The sequence below is a fragment of the Sminthopsis crassicaudata genome, chromosome 4, assembly GCF_048593235.1.
Source record: "Sminthopsis crassicaudata isolate SCR6 chromosome 4, ASM4859323v1, whole genome shotgun sequence".
Lineage (NCBI taxonomy): Eukaryota > Metazoa > Chordata > Mammalia > Dasyuromorphia > Dasyuridae > Sminthopsis > Sminthopsis crassicaudata.
The window spans coordinates 26,150,212-26,169,083 of record NC_133620.1 but is presented as its reverse complement, the minus strand read 5'-3'; the positions used below and the strand labels follow the sequence as shown (position 1 = coordinate 26,169,083).

At 57.5% G+C, this 18,872-nt stretch overlaps 1 protein-coding gene across 1 annotated transcript in view; it reads right to left on the bottom strand.

The window, feature by feature from the left end:
• Positions 1–18,872, bottom strand: part of AGBL4 (AGBL carboxypeptidase 4) — a 726,120-nt gene that overhangs the window by 25,721 nt on the left and 681,527 nt on the right. The window contains 2 exon segments of the mRNA XM_074264643.1: positions 4,530–4,644; positions 9,316–9,405. Coding sequence (XP_074120744.1) covers positions 4,530–4,644; positions 9,316–9,405 — 205 coding nt within the window.

The window sequence follows — 18,872 nt, the reverse complement described above, 5'->3', positions numbered from 1 at the left end:
GTGAGTGTGCTTGTGCGTGTGTATGTGTGAGTGTGCATGTGTGTGTGAGTGTGCTTGTGCGTGTGTATGTGTGAGTGTGCTTGTGCGTGTGTATGTGTGAGTGTGCATGTGTGTGAGTGTGCTTGTGCGTGTGTATGTGTGAGTGTGCATGTGTGTGAGTGTGCTTGTGCGTGTGTATGTGTGAGTGTGCATGTGTGTGAGTGTGCTTGTGCGTGTGTATGTGTGAGTGTGCATGTGTGTGAGTGTGCTTGTGCGTGTGTATGTGTGAGTGTGCATGTGTGTGAGTGTGCTTGTGCGTGTGTATGTGTGAGTGTGCTTGTGCGTGTGTATGTGTGAGTGTGCATGTGTGTGTGAGTGTGCTTGTGCGTGTGTATGTGTGAGTGTGCATGTGTGTGAGTGTGCTTGTGCGTGTGTATGTGTGAGTGTGCTTCTGCGTGTGTATGTGTGAGTGTGCATGTTTGTGTGAGTGTGCTTGTGCGTGTGTATGTGTGAGTGTGCCTGTGTGTGTGAGTGTGCTTGTGCGTGTGTATGTGTGAGTGTGCTTGTGCGTGTGTATGTGTGAGTGTGCATGTGTGTGTGAGTGTGCTTGTGCGTGTGTATGTGTGAGTGTGCATGTGTGTGTGAGTGTGCTTCTGCGTGTGTATGTGTGAGTGTGCGTGTGTATGTGAGTGTGCTTGTGCGTGTGTATGTGTGAGTGTGCATGTGTGTGTGAGTGTGCTTGTGCGTGTGTATGTGTGAGTGTGCTTCTGCGTGTGTATGTGTGAGTGTGCATGTGTGTGTGAGTGTGCTTCTGCGTGTGTATGTGTGAGTGTGCATGTGTGTGTGAGTGTGCTTCTGCGTGTGTATGTGTGAGTGTGCGTGTGTGTGTGAGTGTGCTTGTGCGTGTGTATGTGTGAGTGTGCATGTGTGTGTGAGTGTGCTTGTGCGTGTGTATGTGTGAGTGTGCATGTGTGTGTGAGTGTGCTTGTGCGTGTGTATGTGTGAGTGTGCATGTGTGTGTGAGTGTGCTTCTGCGTGTGTATGTGTGAGTGTGCGTGTGTATGTGAGTGTGCTTGTGCGTGTGTATGTGAGTGTGCTTGTGCGTGTCTATGTGTGAGTGTGCTTGTGCGTGTGTGTGTGAGTGTGCTTGTGTGTATGTGTGAGTGTGCGTGTGTATGTGAGTGTGCTTGTGCGTGTGTATGTGAGTGTGCATGTGTGTGTGAGTGTGCTTGTGCGTGTGTATGTGTGAGTGTGCCTGTGTGTGTGAGTGTGCTTGTGCGTGTGTATGTGTGAGTGTGCTTGTGCGTGTGTATGTGTGAGTGTGCATGTGTGTGTGAGTGTGCTTGTGCGTGTGTATGTGAGTGTGCTTGTGCGTGTGTATGTGAGTGTGCTTGTGCGTGTGTATGTGTGAGTGTGCTTGTGCGTGTGTATGTGTGAATGTGTGTGTGAGTGTGCTTCTGCGTGTGTATGTGTGAGTGTGCATGTGTGTGTGCTTGTGCGTGTGTATGTGTGCGTGTGTATGTGTGAGTGTGCATGTGAGTGTGAGTGTGCTTGTGCGTGTGTATGTGTGAGTGTGCATGTGTGTGTGCTTGTGCGTGTGTATGTGTGCGTGTGTATGTGTGAGTGTGCGTGTGTATGTGAGTGTGCTTGTGCGTGTGTATGTGTGAGTGTGCATGTGTGTGTGAGTGTGCTTGTGCGTGTGTATGTGTGAGTGTGCTTCTGCGTGTGTATGTGTGAGTGTGCATGTGTGTGTGAGTGTGCTTCTGCGTGTGTATGTGTGAGTGTGCATGTGTGTGTGAGTGTGCTTCTGCGTGTGTATGTGTGAGTGTGCGTGTGTGTGTGAGTGTGCTTGTGCGTGTGTATGTGTGAGTGTGCATGTGTGTGTGAGTGTGCTTGTGCGTGTGTATGTGTGAGTGTGCATGTGTGTGTGAGTGTGCTTGTGCGTGTGTATGTGTGAGTGTGCATGTGTGTGTGAGTGTGCTTCTGCGTGTGTATGTGTGAGTGTGCGTGTGTATGTGAGTGTGCTTGTGCGTGTGTATGTGAGTGTGCTTGTGCGTGTCTATGTGTGAGTGTGCTTGTGCGTGTGTGTGTGAGTGTGCTTGTGTGTATGTGTGAGTGTGCGTGTGTATGTGAGTGTGCTTGTGCGTGTGTATGTGAGTGTGCATGTGTGTGTGAGTGTGCTTGTGCGTGTGTATGTGTGAGTGTGCCTGTGTGTGTGAGTGTGCTTGTGCGTGTGTATGTGTGAGTGTGCTTGTGCGTGTGTATGTGTGAGTGTGCATGTGTGTGTGAGTGTGCTTGTGCGTGTGTATGTGAGTGTGCTTGTGCGTGTGTATGTGAGTGTGCTTGTGCGTGTGTATGTGTGAGTGTGCTTGTGCGTGTGTATGTGTGAATGTGTGTGTGAGTGTGCTTCTGCGTGTGTATGTGTGAGTGTGCATGTGTGTGTGCTTGTGCGTGTGTATGTGTGCGTGTGTATGTGTGAGTGTGCTTGTGCGTGTGTATGTGTGAGTGTGCATGTGTGTGTGAGTGTGCTTGTGCGTGTGTATGTGTGAGTGTGCTTCTGCGTGTGTATGTGTGAGTGTGCATGTGTGTGTGAGTGTGCTTCTGCGTGTGTATGTGTGAGTGTGCGTGTGTATGTGAGTGTGCTTGTGCGTGTGTATGTGAGTGTGCTTGTGCGTGTGTATGTGTGAGTGTGCTTGTGCGTGTGTATGTGTGAATGTGTGTGTGAGTGTGCTTCTGCGTGTGTATGTGTGAGTGTGCATGTGTGTGTGAGTGTGCTTGTGCGTGTGTGTGTGAGTGTGCTTGTGTGTATGTGTGAGTGTGCGTGTGTATGTGAGTGTGCTTGTGCGTGTGTATGTGTGAATGTGTGTGTGAGTGTGCTTCTGCGTGTGTATGTGTGAGTGTGCTTGTGCGTGTGTGAGTGTGCTTGTGTGTATGTGTGAGTGTGCTTGTGCGTGTGTATGTGTGAATGTGTGTGTGAGTGTGCTTGTGCGTGTATGTGTGAGTGTGCTTCTGCGTGTGTATGTGTGAGTGTGCATGTGTGTGTGTGTGCTTGTGCGTGTGTATGTGTGAGTGTGCATGTGTGTGTGAGTGTGCTTCTGCGTGTGTATGTGTGAGTGTGTATGTGTGAGTGTGCTTCTGCAGGTGTATGTGTGAGTGTGCATGTGTGTGTGTGTGCTTGTGCGTGTGTATGTGTGAGTGTGCTTCTGCGTGTGTATGTGTGAGTGTGCATGTGTGTGTGAGTGTGCTTGTGCGTGTGTATGTGTGAGTGTGCCTGTGTGTGTGAGTGTGCTTGTGCGTGTGTGTGAGTGTGCTTGTGCGTGTGTATGTTTGAGTGTGTGCGTGTGTATGTGAGTGTGCTTGTGCGTGTGTGTGTGTACACGTGTGTGTGCATGTGTGTGTGTATGTGTGAGTGTGCGTGTGTATGTGAGTGTGCTTGTGCGTGTGTATGTGCATGTGTGTGAGTGTGCTTGTGCGTGTGTGTGTGAGTGTGCTTGTGTGTATGTGTGAGTGTGCGTGTGTATGTGAGTGTGCTTGTGCGTGTGTATGTGTGAATGTGTGTGTGAGTGTGCTTGTGCGTGTGTATGTGTGAGTGTGCATGTGTGTGTGTGTGCTTGTGCGTGTATGTGTGAGTGTGCTTCTGCGTGTGTATGTGTGAGTGTGCATGTGTGTGTGAGTGTGCTTCTGCGGGTGTATGTGTGAGTGTGCATGTGTGAGTGTGCTTCTGCGTGTGTATGTGTGAGTGTGCATGTGTGTGTGAGTGTGCTTCTGCGTGTGTATGTGTGAGTGTGCATGTGTGTGTGTGTGCTTGTGCGTGTGTATGTGTGAGTGTGCTTCTGCGTGTGTATGTGTGAGTGTGCATGTGTGAGTGTGCTTCTGCGTGTGTATGTGTGAGTGTGCATGTGTGTGTGAGTGTGCTTGTGCGTGTGTATGTGTGAGTGTGCTTCTGCGTGTGTATGTGTGAGTGTGCATGTGTGAGTGTGCTTCTGCGTGTGTATGTGTGAGTGTGCATGTGTGTGTGTGTGCTTGTGCGTGTGTATGTGTGAGTGTGCCTGTGTGTGTGAGTGTGCTTGTGCGTGTGTATGTGAGTGTGCTTGTGCGTGTGTATGTTTGAGTGTGTGCGTGTGTATGTGAGTGTGCTTGTGTGCGTGTGTATGTGTGAGTGTGCATGTGTGTGAGTGTGTGTATGTGTGAGTGTGCGTGTGTGTGACTGCATGTGTATGTGAGTGTGCATGTGTGTGTATGTGTGACTGCGTGTGTGTGTGAGTGTTTGTGTGTGTGTGAGCGTGTGTGTGTGTGTGTGCGTGTCTGGCTCCTGTTTCACTTTGGCCACAAGTCGCTCTATGAGCCTGGCCAGGAAGGGCCTTGTCCTTGCCTCAGTTTCCTGGGCTGGCATTTGAGGGCGGAACACTTGGTGTGCGGCCCCAGAGCTACTCCCCACTGGGTCTGGAACTTCCCGCCCCGAGTCAGGGGCAGCCTGGACGCTTGGAGTCCCTCCTCCTGCCTCCTCAAAGCCGGCTCCCGCAGCCCCCCTCCCCCCCTGCCCCCCTCACCTGTAATTTCCCAAGTAGACCCCGTCGGGGTTCAGCATCGGAGCGATCTTGAAGACCAGGTGGTCCCGCAGGACTCGGGCGATGGGGTGATGGCTCACAAGGAAGTCAATGATCCCTGGAGGAGGAGGAAGAGCAAAAGTGAGAGGGGCCCCGCCCGCCGCGCCTGTGGCCGTGCACACGGTCTTCTCCCTGGCTCAGCAGGGCGGGGGGAGGGGGGTGCCGGGAAAGGGCAACCCAGAGCAGCACAAGAAGCTCAGGGGTGAGTGCCCGGTGCCTCCTTCTGGCACTGAAGGAATGGAGGCGGACAGGCTGACTCACTCGGGGACCCCCCACCTGGAAGGCCCAGAAGGCACCAGCCTGCAGGCGGGAGAGGGATCTGGCAGGTGGAGGGCGCTGGAGACCTTCCGGTGCCCCTGGAATACATGGCAGCCCCCTACCCTCATTCCAGACGCTGTCCCTTAGGGCATCCCCCACAGGGGGCTGATTTCCTCCAGGCTGAGCCAGCAGCCCTGGGCTCCACTTTGGTCTGGCACTTTCTGAGCATGAGTGGGCCCCCTCCCCACCCGGGTCTCCGTCTCTCTGCGGTGCAAAATGGGCTCTGGAGGCCCGCTTCTTAAACTGTGGCTCGTGACCCTTTATGAGCGCAGGGGCTGCAAAATGATGACTTCTTGTGGGTAAATATCTGATGTTATGCTTATTTGCATGCATATATGCCGGGGTCACATGAGAATGTCCTGGGGAAAGGGGTCCCAAGTAGAAAAAGTGTAAGTGCCTTCCCGAGGCACTGGGGCCCTTCCCTGGGGGAAGGCTCTCCGGGCCTGAGCTGGGTCAGAGGCCCCTGAAAAGCCAGAGCCCCGCTGCCTTGCAGGAGACTTAAGGGCCGGTCCCGCTGTCCTTGGTCCTGAACAGGCCACGAATGGGGCCCTGAGTTCTCTGAACACTGGCGAGATGCAGAGGGTCCGGGGCCGGGCAGCCGGGGTGGGGGTGGGAGAAGCAGCCTGAGAACCTCTTCCGAGGCCGTCCCGAGGAGGAAGAAGAAGGGGCTTCACTTCAGGGATCCCTGGGATCCCCCAGGGTTCTGGGTCCCCTCCCCTTCTCCTCTCCCCCTCCCAGGGTCTGGTCAGTGATCCCTCTGTCCGGCCATGGCGGGGCAGATCCCGACCTTCCCCTGGCCCGCCGGGCAGCTGCCTGCCTTCATCCTCGCTCTGCCTCTAATAGCCGCCTCATTGGCAGGCCAATTAATCTGCTCATCTGTGAAGAGGAAATTTCGGGCACGGAGGCGCTCGGCTCCCAGAAGCCCTCTCGGAGGTAACATTAGCGGGACCTGCTTGCCGAGCACCCCGCAACACGGTGTCAGGCCGCGCCGGGAGCCCGGGTCAATCGCTGGACAAATTAAGCAATTATTAGCCACTAACGAGGGCGGCTGGCATCATTACCCTTCCTGTTTACCAGCAAAGTGCTCCATGCGGACCAGGCCCGCAAATGAGTGAGGGAAGCTGCTCCGAGCGGGGGGCGGGGCGTGCCCCGCGGGGCCCTGAGCCACACCAGGCCCGGAGGGAGGCCGGTCTCTATCCGAGCGCCCTCCCCCTCCCCTCGTGGCCAAAGCCGCTCACGGGGCCGCCCCCGGGGCCTGACCCCTCCTCCCGGTCAGCCCGCGCAGGGGGGGGGGGGAGAACAGCCCGGATTCAAGCCCCGCGCTCCCCGTGCCGGCTGTGGCGGCTGGTCCAGATTCAGCCCCCTAGTGTGAAACGTTCCACCCGGTACCCCTGAATCTTGGGAGAGCGTCGTCCCTCCTCCAAGGGGCCTTTCCTCCCGCCCCCAACTCGCTCTTACTCAACCAGAAACGAGGGCAGTTTTTATTGAGGAGGCTGGCCACGCCCACGCCCACGCCCTGAGGGGCTCTCTAGACACTCTCTCCCTGGATGCCCATTTCCAAATCTGTAAAATGGGGATAGTAATGCTGCTAGAGGGCGGCTGGGAGGTGCTCTGGGCAGAGCCCCAGCCCTGAAGGACCTGGGTTCAAATCTGGCCTCAGACACTTAACACTTCCCGGCTGTGGGACCCAATTGTCTCAGCAGAAAAGCGATAATAATAATGATAATGATGAGGGCGCCGCTAGCTCCCCAGCTGAAGGGCCCCATGCTTTATGGACTCTAGCTCCGGTTCCGTTCTTCTAGTTTTACCCAGAGGCACTCTAACGGAAGCCCCTGGAGGGCAGCAGCCCGGACCGAGCCGCGCCCTCGGCCTCCGCCCACGTCGGCGGCCCGGCCACAATGCCAGGGCCCAGTCACCCCCCCCCCCCCCCCCCCCCCCCCCCGGCTCCGGGCGCACAGGAAACACCCAAAAGGCAGCGGGGCTGACTCCGGCCAGAGATTCACTAGAGACGGACAAGGGCTCACGGGGGCTCGGGCTGTGACTTCTCGGTCCACAATGGCGGCGGAGGGGGGGCGGAGAGGGCTTCCTGCGGCATTTAGCCAAGAGGGAGGAGAGACATTCAAGATGGACGATGGGGTGGGGGAGTGAGAGGCTCTTCTTCAACGAGGGAGGGGTGCGGCCCTGCCGGAGCATCAGGGGACTGAGAGAGGGACGGAAGGGGACAGAGGGCGGAGTCAGGGCGGCTCTGGGGCCGGAGAACTGGCCCCTCCTCAGAGGCTGAGGGAGAGAAGCAGGGGCCATGGCCAGGGGCTCTCAAATGGCTAAGGGAAATGGAGGAAAGGTCAGGGGGTGAGCAGAGTGCCTGGGAGGTTCAGAACGGCAGCAGTGGGGGGTGGGAGAGAGAATCAATGTGAGAGACAGAGACAAAGAGAGACATAGAGAGATAGACAAGGAGAGACATAGAGAGACAGAGATAGAGACAGAGACACAGAGAGATAGACAAGGAGAGAGAGAGAGATAGACAGAGACAAAGAGGCAGAGACACACAGAGATAGACATAGAGAAAGGTAGAGAGACAAGAGATGTAGAGATCTTGGCGGGTCCTGCCAGCGCTGAGATTCCAGCTGGGCCCGGCACGTGACGGGGTGGGGGGGCAGGACAGGGAGAGGGTGCTGAGGAGAGGGGCCGCCCCGCCCCCCGCAGCCCAGAGCCAGCTGCTCTCCTCTGGCCGCCCCCGTGCCCCCTCCAGACTCGGCTCCTTCTCACAACAGCCGGCCAGGCAGGTGGGGGGTGGGAATTGGGCTCCCCGACAGATGGAGGCGGCAGCCAGGACACGGAGCTTGATGGCTGCCCAAGGTCATGGACTGGCTTATCGGAAGGGAGGGGAGCCTTCAGCGATCTGACCCTCCCGCTCCTGCCCCTGAAGGGATGGAAAGGAGGCTGAGCGGGCCTGGCAAGGACCAGGACTTGGCACCAGAGGCCATGTTTGGACCCAGTTCGTGCATCTCTGGGCCAGGCCTCCTCCCCCTCCTCCTCTTCCCCCTCCTCCTCTTCCCCCCTCCCCTCCCCCCTTCCCCTCCTCCTCCTCTTCTTTCCCCCCCTCCTCCTCCTCCCCTTCCATGAAGTGAGGAGCTCCCACTACGGGTCTCTGCCATCTCTGGGCCCTGGGTGGGGGGAGGTTTCCTTGGCCTTTGCCCCACTTTGCAGAGGAAGCCGAGGTTCGGAGAAGGCAGGTTCACTGACTAGGCAGGTTCACAAGCCGGGTACGGGGGCGTGGAGCCAGATGCACCCAGAGCTGCCGGCGCCTCCTGCTGGGGGAGGGGGGGAGGGGGCGGGATCCGCAGGGGGCGTCCCTGTGAAAACCAGCCCTGAGACCCCCCCCCCCCCCGTCGGGAGCGAGGGGCCAGCCCGGGAGGAGGCAGCTTTGTCGGCCGCCCCCACCCCGTCGGGCCACGGCAGAGCTGCTCAAACTCTGGCAGACCCGGGGGCAGATGCTGGGCAGCCACGTCCCAGCACGCTGCCTCAGAACCGGCGCGCGGCTGAGGGGGACCCCGGCCCCCCTCCCTCCCACGGCCGGCTCCGGAGGACGCAGAGCCTTGTGCCCCTGGACGTGCCCTCCGGGCCGACCCCTAGGGCCAGGGGAGGCGCCGGTTATTCAGTCCCCTCCTGTGGCAGAGGGAACCCGAGGGCCGCGGGAAGCGTGAGCGGCAGGGCCCGAGGCCTCGCTGGGGGGCTGTCCCAGGAGCGCCCCGTTTAAGCCGGCTTCTGCACCATTAGCTCCGGGCCCAGGGCAGCGGGGCTGCTGACGGCGGGGGGAGCTGGGCCGTCACAGGGACTCGGTCTCCTGCTTCCCTGGCGCCCTTGGCTGGGAAGCACTTGCCGGGGCTTCTCCCCAAAGGGAGTCTCTGGGCCCAGCCCGGCCCCCAAGCTGCACCCCCCCGGGCCGGCCCCTCCCCTGAGGCAGCGCCGTGTGCCCGCCCTCCGAGGTTCCGCTGGGAGCTGTAAAACCCGGGCCGAGCCCACTGGCTCTGCTCCCACCGCCCCCCTCGGGCCCGCGCCGCAGGAAGCTTTACAGAGGGAGGGCCTGGTGCTGCCAGAGGTCGCACAGCCAAAGAGCTGCGGCCGGGCCGGAGCGGCTCCAGGGACATTATCTGCTCCGAAGGAGGAAGCCGCCGCCGCCGCCGCCGAAGGTGCCCTTCCCACCCCGCGATCCTCGGCAATGAGCAGAAGCGCTGCCGGGGGTGGGGGGAGGGGGGGGGCGGGCTGGGGGTGGGGCTGGGGGGCGGGGCGGCCGCCATCATCCCAGCCTTCTGGCAGCCTGGCAGGGAGTGAGCTCCCCATGGGGGCAGAGGGCACTCTGTGGGCCCTGACGGCCTCTTTTACGCCCCACACCGGCCTGCCGGGTACTCACCCTGGCACACGAAGGAGGAGGGGGTCTCCCCGGGGTGGATTCGGCCTGTAATGAAAACCACCTTCTGCTCCGCTCCGTCGTGGAGGTTCCCTGCAAGAGGAAGAAGGGCAAAGCGTCAGTCGGGCAAAGGCAGGGGTGCCCCGAGCGGCGGCGCGTGGGGCGCGGACACGGATGATGTCCCTGGACCACCAGCGGGTGCGGTGGATAGAGCCTGGAACCAGGAAGACCCGAGTTCAAATTACGTAACGCCTGCCTGCCTCAGTTTCCTTATCTGTAAAATGGAGATAATAATCCCAGAGTAGGTGTGAGAATCACCTGGCACACAGTAGGCACTCTATAAATGCTTATTCCTTTCCCTGGTTAAGCGCCGAATCAGTAGCTTTCTGTATGCTCCCTGGGCACTGTGCGCCCAGCTCTCAGGCCACAGACATATTTGCAGGGGCGGCTCCTGCCCCGGGGGCTCCCAGTCTGGGACACAATCACTGCTTCAGAACGAGATCCGTCCGCAAGAGGAGGAAGCTTGCGCTCTAAGGGGGAGGAGGGGACCCAGACCGGGATCCATCCTAGAGCGGGGGGCACCCGTGGTCGGGGGGACCAGGAAGAGGAGGTGCCCCAGCTGCGAGAGGGAGGGGTCAGCAGGGAGGGCACTCCAGGCATGGGGGACAGCAAAGACCTGGCGGTGGGCAGTGGATGCTCATGTGAGGAGCAACAAGCCTTGGGTGGCAGGAGGTGTGGGCAGGACGGAGGTGGAAAGGGCCAAACTGTCAGTGATGAATGGAGGTCACAGGGAGGGGGTCCTCCCACCCACCCCCATCGTGGCCTGCCTCCGTCCTCACCGCCCCCCTGCACAGCCCCCCGCCCACTCCCCAAAGCCCACCCGGTGACCCCACACTTAAAGCTACAAAGGATTCCAGAGACACCCAGCAACTCCCCCTCCCAGTTACAGGTGGGGCAAGAGGCGGAAACGATTCACCCAGGCAGGAATTAGCCCCGCAGGAGCCGGGTCCTCCGACTCTTCTCCTGCAGCAGCCCCAGGCTCTTCCCACAAAATGGACCCCCCACTGGACCCAAGGTCACCAGAACCGGACCTGGGACTGCTCCCAGACAGATCCCCCCCAGCCTCAGTTTCCTGATTGTGTTTCATAGAGTGATTGTGAAGAACAAATGGAACATTTAAAATGCTCTGCAAAATGCTCCTTGCAGCCATTTCTGAGATAGCAAAGAGCTGGCAAAGGGGCGGCTGCCCGTCATCGGGGGAATGGCCGAACACACGCAGTTCATGGAGGTCATGAGGTCATGGAATATTATTGTTCTGCAGAAATGAGGAACAGGCTGATCACAGAAAGCCCTGACACCCCCTGTTCTAAGCTCCCTCCCAGCCCTGACCTCCCCTGTTCTAAGCTCCCTCCCAGCCCCGACACCCCCTGTTCTAGGCTCCCCCCCAGCTCTGACCTCTCTCCTGTTCTAAGCTCCCCCTCAGCTCTGACCTCCCCTGTTCTAAGCTCCCTCCCAGCCCTGACACCCCCTGTTCTAGGCTCCCTCCCAGCCCCAACACCCCCTGTTCTAGGCTCCCTCCCAGCCCCGACTCCCCCTGTTCTAGGCCCCCCCCCAGCCCTTCCATTCTTATTTCTTAGTTCCACGTTCTCTCTGAGCTTTGACACTGGTCCCCTGGTCTTCGTTCTAGGTGTGAGGGCGGGACTGATTGAGTCCATCACATTGCCCCCCACCCACTTAAATAAAGGATAAATTCTAGTCCCAGAGAGCAGACCAGGGAACTCCCGCAGCTGGATGCAGTCAGTCCCAGGCCCAGTGGGAACAGAGCTTCCCTTAATTGGAGATTTGGGCTGAGCCGCTGCAGCGACCAGCCCGGTGGGGGAGGAGAACTGGTCACTTCACTGGGTCGTCCCCAGTGTGCACTATGTAGCCCCTCTGAGGGGCTGCTAGGGGCGGGGCTGAGCGGGAAGTGCACTTTGACCTGGCCTTCCATCTCCCCCTCCCCTCGGGACCTCCCGAAGGAGGACCGAAGGGAGCCGGACTCCCCTGGTAGTTCTGTCTCTGGGACAGCTGGTGATATCACCGGCCTCAGGGCCAAGGCCACACGGGCTCAGGTCCACAAGGGCAGGGAAAGAGACGTTTGTCTCACAGCAGCCGGGAGGGGCCTCTGCCACCTGCTCTCCGGGCCTAACTCCGCTTTGGCTCTTGATTCCGTAGCTTTTATGGGAAAGGGGTCAAGGGCTTTTTTGCACCCACTGTTATTGCTGACCATCTTAGTAAATATCCCTTTCTAGAAACTTCTCAAATCTGGCCCAAAGGGACTTTCCTGGGGGAGGGGGGGAACACGTGGGGCGGGACTCCTGGGCTACTAGAGAAGGGCGGCTCCCAACACTGATTGCCCACCACCGAGCCTCAGCATGTGTGGGAGTCGCTGAGCAAGTGAGGGCCCGGAGGGCAGAGCCGGAGCTTGCACTGCCCAAGCCCAGCCCAGGCCGCCCTGCTCCTCGGCCCTCCCTCTGCTGTCCCTCCCGGCCCTGACGCCCACGTCCGGTTCTGGGCTCTCCAGATCGGCTGCCCTGTGTCCCGGAGGCGTCCCAGGCGCTGAAGCTGTGCTCGATGGAGCCCCTCAGCGCCGGCGTCCTGTGCTCCGAGTCCCGGGGTCTCTCCGTCCTCATCCTGCGCTCAAATCTCCCCCTCCTCCCCCATAAGTGCATACACACACATACATGCAAATACATACACACACATGCACATACACACAAAAATACATGTGTACACACAAAAATGCATATATGTAAATACATATGTGCATACATATAATTGCAATAAACACATGTGGATAAATATCTACATGCACATACGTGTGCGTACATGCCTGTACACATGTGCAACTAGATATATACATGTGTTCATGTGCGAATATGTGGGTGCATGCATACACATACATGTGCACGCACAGATACATGTGTGCTGCATAAATGCACATGCATGCTCGCACATATATTCAAGTGCACACATATGCATGCACAATATACATGTACACAGATGCAAACATGTGAATGCATACATATCTACCTATTGTGTGTTGTAAGGACATACGTAGATACACATCCTCACAGCACACACATATGGAGAGGCAGAGCATACACTGATAGACATACATACACAGCACACGCACATATACATTCACACGTGTCCAGTACGCACGCACACACACACAGAAGTTATAAAGATTCTCCTGACGAGAGACAAGGACAGACAGCGAGGCTCTGCCGTGGGATTTCCCCGGAGCCGCCGTCCCCAGGCCCCCCGACTCAGACTTCCTTGGACACCACATCACTTGTGCTTTAGACGCCCTTCCCTGCACCCGGTGCCCCCTACACCTCCCCGGGCAACCACAATTACTGGCTCGCAGCCAAGGCCTTCTCTTCACTAGGGCCTTTGTTGTCACGTTTATCCCAGGGCGGGTCACTTGGGGGTCTTCCTGTGAGCTGCTCTGCCCGGCCAGCGGCTGGCGGGCTGCGGTGCCCTCACGGGCCCTCGGCGGCGCTGCCCTTGCCCAGTGCCCAGTTGCCGCCTCGCACCGGATGATTTGCTCCGGAACGTTTCTGCTGACTGAGGGAAATGGGAATCGCGGCTTCCGTGTGCACCCTGATTTTATGCAGCCCTTGTGTCTCCATAAAAAGATAACACTTGGGCTAATAAAAATGAAGCATTCTGGGGCTAATGCGAGAGAATGTTTATGTCGGCAGGTAACAAATTGGTTTGTCATTTAGCGGCCCATAAAAAACGCTCTAATCACGGCCGGCAGAGAGATGGAGAGCTTCTGCTGAGCTCGGGGCTTTCAGAAAAGAAAGACGTTGGAGGGGCAGCGACTCCTGCACCCCGTGCTCGTCTTCCAGGCTCCCCCCTTGGCGAGGTCCCGGCCTGTCCCGGTGCCTCAGAGGCAGCTCTGGGTCTGGGAAGTGAGTGCGAGGGAAGAGCGGCTGTTGTGTGTGGGGGGGTCCCTTCCCCCCTCTAAGCCTTCGTCCCCGTAGGATGAGGGAAGCGGGCTGGCCTCAAAGAGCCCATTTAACTCCATCACTCTGCGATGCAGGGATTTGGCTTTTTTTTAATCAAAAGAAGCAGCTAGAAAATCGCATTTGGGAGAACTGCAGAATTTCAGGGCCAGGAGAGGCTCAGCGGTCTCGGGTAACGTTCCTCCCAGCGCAGGAAACCCCCGGACGGGCCCCCAATGGCGCTGCCCAGCCCCTTCCTGAAGACGTGGGGGAAGTCTGAGTCAGGGCGAGGCTGACCCGGTCCCTGAAGTCTTTTTTAGCTTCGATCCGCCTCCCTGCAATCCCCCCTCCTCCCTCCTCAGCACACCCGGCTCAGTGGAGGCCAAGCAGAATGAATGAGCCCCTCTTCCAGGCGACGACCCCTGGAATCCTTGCAGCCAGTTCTCACGGTCTCTGGAATCTCCTCCTCAGCAAACTCAGCAGCCTCCGCTCCTTCCACAGAACCTTCGGCTCCAGGATTCATGGAGGGACGGTGACTGGGTGTGGGGGGGGAACCAAGGCCCCGGCTCTGCCCACGGGTGTGGGTGTCAAGGCCGTGGGCCCCAGAACCCGGCCCCAGTCTCTGGATGCGAATCCTCCCTTTTTCTACAACAAACGGCCTCTTGTTGTGTCTGGTCATTTAATTCCCAGACCCGCCCTCTCTTCCTGGGTGACCTTGGGCACCATGCCAGCCCTCTCTCTTTCCCTTTTTCTCCCACTGGAGAGTGAGGCAGGGGGCTCCCAGGGCCCTGTGGTCTTCCCCAAATGCCCCATCCCCCAGCAGGCTGTGCAGGCGGAGCTGAGGCTGACATGGGGCAGAGGAGGGCTTTGAATAATCCTCTCTTAGGAAGGAGGGACTCTGGGGACACCCTTCCCGAGTCCTTCTCGGCCTACTCTGGTCCCTGCTCCAGACCTAAAGGACTTCCCCTTCCCAAAGGCCCTCCCACCTAGATGGCCACGACTGTCTGTGGGATTGATTCCTTTCTGATTCCCCAACCCCCCATGGCTGGCCTTTGATTCACAAATCCTGGTCAAAAAGCACCCTTTTGAATATCCGGGCCCAGCCCCCATAGGATCTGAGCTGGCTTGGGTTTTCTCAACCCCCACTATCTGCTCAGGTTTCCCAACCCCCACCTGGTGGGTTCTGGCCCTCGAAGAATCAACCTGCGGCTCCACCCTAGGCCCCTTCAAGCAGATAAAAGAGCCAAGCTGGAATCATCTCTGGGCAGAGGGTCAAAACAAGCGAGCACCATGCTTTGCATCACAGACTCTGTCTGCCACTTTTGGTGCATTTCTTCCTCTAACTCCTTTTACTAATCAGAGTTTAACCTTACTTCCAAACCTCATAATAAACCTCTTTTATCAATCTAGGTTTTCGGGCCTGTAAATTCCTTTACAGGGGACTCTCGCGCCGCTAGACCTCATTTCACTCTGTATCCTTGCGCGGAATGCTAAGGGGTTGCAGGGAAGCTCCATGTGACTCCCTGTACCGGGAACCTGCCACTAGACCTCGATTAATCCTAATTTCATTTAGGTACCCCTTATCTAGACCCCATCAGGATGGCTTGGGGCTGGAACTTCCCCCTTCGCCCCCTGACTCCACAGACCTTCCCTCCTCGCCCTCCAGACAGAGCTCAGAGTGCATCCTTCTGCTGGGAAGAAGCTGAGTGTCCCCCAGTGACCCATGGGGTCCACAGCCAGGTACAGGGGCGCTGCCGGAGACGCTCCCATAGGAGGGACATGCACAGCACAGGCAGGAAGCGGTTGGCCTGAACACAGAAACAGGCTTTCCCAGAAAAAGGAGACTGGGGTTCACCTCCCCGGCCATAAACAAGCCATCCACTTCCCCGGGAGGCCGTCCGAGGCAGAGACCATCTGGGAGAGCAGAAGGGAGCGGGTGGGGGCAGCCCCAGACGGCCCCATAAAAGGCCCGTGAGCCATGGTCATCCAAGGCGGGTCTGGTACAGATTGAGTGCTCTCCAAGGCCCCCATCCCCTTCCACCAGCCCCGGCCTAAAGTCCCACTGAGTCGCTGCCCGGCCTCCACTGGGAACCCTGCCCAAAGCAGATCCTGGCCTTTCTTTAAATGTGATGGCCAAGGGCCGGCTGCTCCCTGACTCCTCTGCCTGGGCTTGTTCCGCCCTTCCATGCTCTGCCGGCCTCTTGCCTCCACAGGGAAGGCTCCCGGACTCAGCCCCTGGGTTCTCAGCTCCTCCCTGGGGGGAGCCAAATGGAGCCGGTATCCAGTCCCCCTGCTCAGAATCCTACCTGCAACGCTCCCGATGGACACCGCTCCAGCCTCCCTCCCCCCCCCCCCCCCCCCCCCCCCCCGTCAGCCCAGTAGGAACGGTCCTTGCAGGGCGGCAGCCTCCCCACCTTGCTCTCCGCCAGCCTGCCACTCTGAGGGCCTCCTTGGGCTCCCTCTCCCCCTCTGCATCCCGGTTCCCTTCAGGTAGAATCCCACCGTAGGCCCTTCCAGCCCTCACCATCCCAGGGCCTGATCTCCACAGAGACATGGTGGGTATCAGGAAGGCCGGGAGTTCTGCTCCCCGTGATTGGGAGGCTCCCCTTCACCATTCTCCTTCCCCTCTCCGGTGCTCCACAGGAGCTTCTCGCCCACTCCAGAGAATGTCCGGGGTGGTTCTGTCCCATTCTCGCTTCTGCCTCTCCTCTTCTGGTTCCTCTCACAGGGAGCCCAATTCTCTGCACCCGCAGTCGGGCCTGAATCTCGGGGTCTACGGCATCCTGGGAAATGTACTGGGAAGAGCACATTTGCATTGTTTGGACCACAGGGCAATAATAGTAATAGTAACTGAGGTGGGCAGGAGCTTGACAATCTACAAAGTTCCTTCCTTGTACAGAGTCCATAAGATAGGCAGGAGGAGCATTATTACCGTTTTTACAGAGAAGGAAACTGAGGCAAGAGGAGTTGGGTCCGTGGCTAGGGCTCAGACCTTTGCTGACGACTGTCTCTACGACTCCTATCCCCACAGTCTCAGCTTCCTCATCTGAAAAGTGGAATTAGGTGGTCCTCCCGACTCCGGTGCCGGAGCCCTGCTTTAGCAGCTGGGAAGCAGCAAGGTTGGCTTTAAAACCAGGCCCCTGCCTCTAGGCCCAGCTGTTTGTGCCCCCCTCCCCACAGCTCACTAGTGGGCTCTTCCTTCCTCTCCATGAACCACGTCCCCTCCCAGAGCCGAGGCTCCAGGCCCAACTTCACACTGCGTTCCCATGTCTCTCTGCCTCCTCCCTTATCCTGTGGATGGACTCCTCCTCACTCCCAGGTTTCCTAAGTCCTTTCCTCCAAGGCCTGGAGGCAGAAAGTGCCATTTTTACAGAGGGGGAAACTGAGGCTCAGGGAAGGGAAGCACCCAGGACTAATTGACCCAGCCTTTATTAAAGTTCTAGGCTGTAGCAGAGACAAAATGAGATCATGTACGCTTTCAGGAAGCTTAGATTTTCTCACAATGGAGTGTCTTCTGATTAGTATAAAGGGCGTGGGGATGTTCATCTGCCCAAGGGTTGACAGGAGAGCGGTCTTGGAGCATCTGAAAGGCTGTTATAGGAAAAGGCTGTCCTTGGGGGGGCGGGGAGAGCAAGGGCCAGAGAGCACCAGGGTCTCCTTTTCCCACAGTGCAATGGACAGACTACCTCAGCGGGTGGTGAGCTCCCTGTGACCGCGGAGTATGGGAATAAAGACTGGCCCATCACACAGTCTGAGGTACCAGCCTTCTGCTCCTGGGCCTGATTACCACAAGTGTCCCCGCCCAACAAAGCCCCATTTCTGGACATGTCCTCCCCCGGGGATGAGCACAAGGGGCTTCTGCGGAGCTCCTGCCCTCTGGGAGTGGGCAGCCGACAGGTGCCCAAGATGGCAGCTTCAACAGGAGACACGGGGCCTATTGGCCAAGTCAAAAGCCCGTCTTTGTCTCTAAAGGGGGATTTGTGTGGGAAGAGCCTTTTCTTTCCCATCCAGAACTTCATTTCCTTCCATAAAAGTCCTGCTTTTAATCTCAAATCCCCACTGGCGTCTTCATCTAAATCCAGGAAATGCTATTGGGCTTTAGTGATTAAGTGGAGCGAAGGCAAAGGATTTCTATTAAAGTTGGGCTTTTTAAAGCAGTGTTTTTGTGGGAGCCGCGAAGCCGCCTTCCTTCAAGTGCTGAGAGGGAAAGAAGCAGGAGTTTGTTCTGGTTCCCACTTCCTGCCAGTGTGGACCAGTCCCCTCTCACCCTGCTTCTGAGCCAGCCAGCTCTGTGCCCCGCCCCCCCTCCCGGGCAAGGCCCCATGGGCACCGAGAAGCCATAAGGGAGTTCTTGAGCTGGATCCACCCTCATCACGGACTCCCTGCGTGACCTTGGACTAGCACCCTAGCATCTGCAGGCCTTTCTCGCTTGTATCCTGGGGATTGGACTGAATGGCCTCCGACAGCCCGGAATCCACCTCTCTCTTCCAAGTAAAGCTTTATCAACAGGGCATTTAAAGTGCCCCCCCCACAATCTTCACATCTCCCCACCGACATAGAGAGAGCTCTAAAACCCCAAGATCTTTTTCAGAGCAAGTATTGCTCCCTAACCATGATTCTCTAGAGGGAAATGGCAAACCACGGCAGAATCTGTCAAGGAAACACAAATGGGGTCACAGAGTATTTTAACGGATTTAGCATGTGTGGGACTGACTGCCCGCCATCTGGGGGGGAGGGGAAAGTTGGAACAGAAAGTTTTGTGAGGGTCAGTTGAAAAAAACTGCCCTTGCATATGTTTTGTAAATAAAAAGCTATAATTTAAAAAATAGAATCAGAGAGAGTTGGACATGATTGAAAAACGGCTCAACAACAAAGCATAATTCCTAGAATCATTGGGTAGTTCCGTGCTTAGAGCCCCGGGTTCAGATCTGGCCTCAAACATTCACTGTGTGACCCTGGACAAATCACTTAACCCTGACTGCCTCAGTTTCCTCATGGGTGAAATGTGGATAATAATAGCACCTGCCTCTAATATGGCCACTGTAAAGGGCTTAGCACTGTGCCTGGCGCGCACAAGAGGCTTACACCATTTCTTCACTAAATCAGAGTATCTGGAACACCAGATGAGGTCCCACTGGGCCCCTGCACCCGGCCGGCGACTTCAGCTTGGACTTGAATGCAGCCTCCCCCATCTCCACTGCAAGGCAGTTCAAAGAAAGTTCTTGCAAAGCAGCAGAAGATGGACAATAAGGGAAGAGGGAGGGGGAAGTAGCGGACTCCTATGGGGGAGAGGCTGAATATGTAGGAACAGGGTGTGTCGGGGAAATGATGAAAGGCACAATTCTGGAGAAAGTGGGTAGCTCTGATATTACCTGTTCTAAGATCCTCTCAGCCCTGACACCCCCTATTCTAAGACCCCTCCCAGCTCTGACACCCCCTGTTCTAAGCCTCCTCCCAGCTCTGACAACCCTGTTTTAAGCCCCCTCCCAGGTCTGACATCCCCTGTTCTAAGCCCCTTCTTAGCCCTGACACCCCCTGTCAGCTCTGACATCCTCTGTTCTAAGC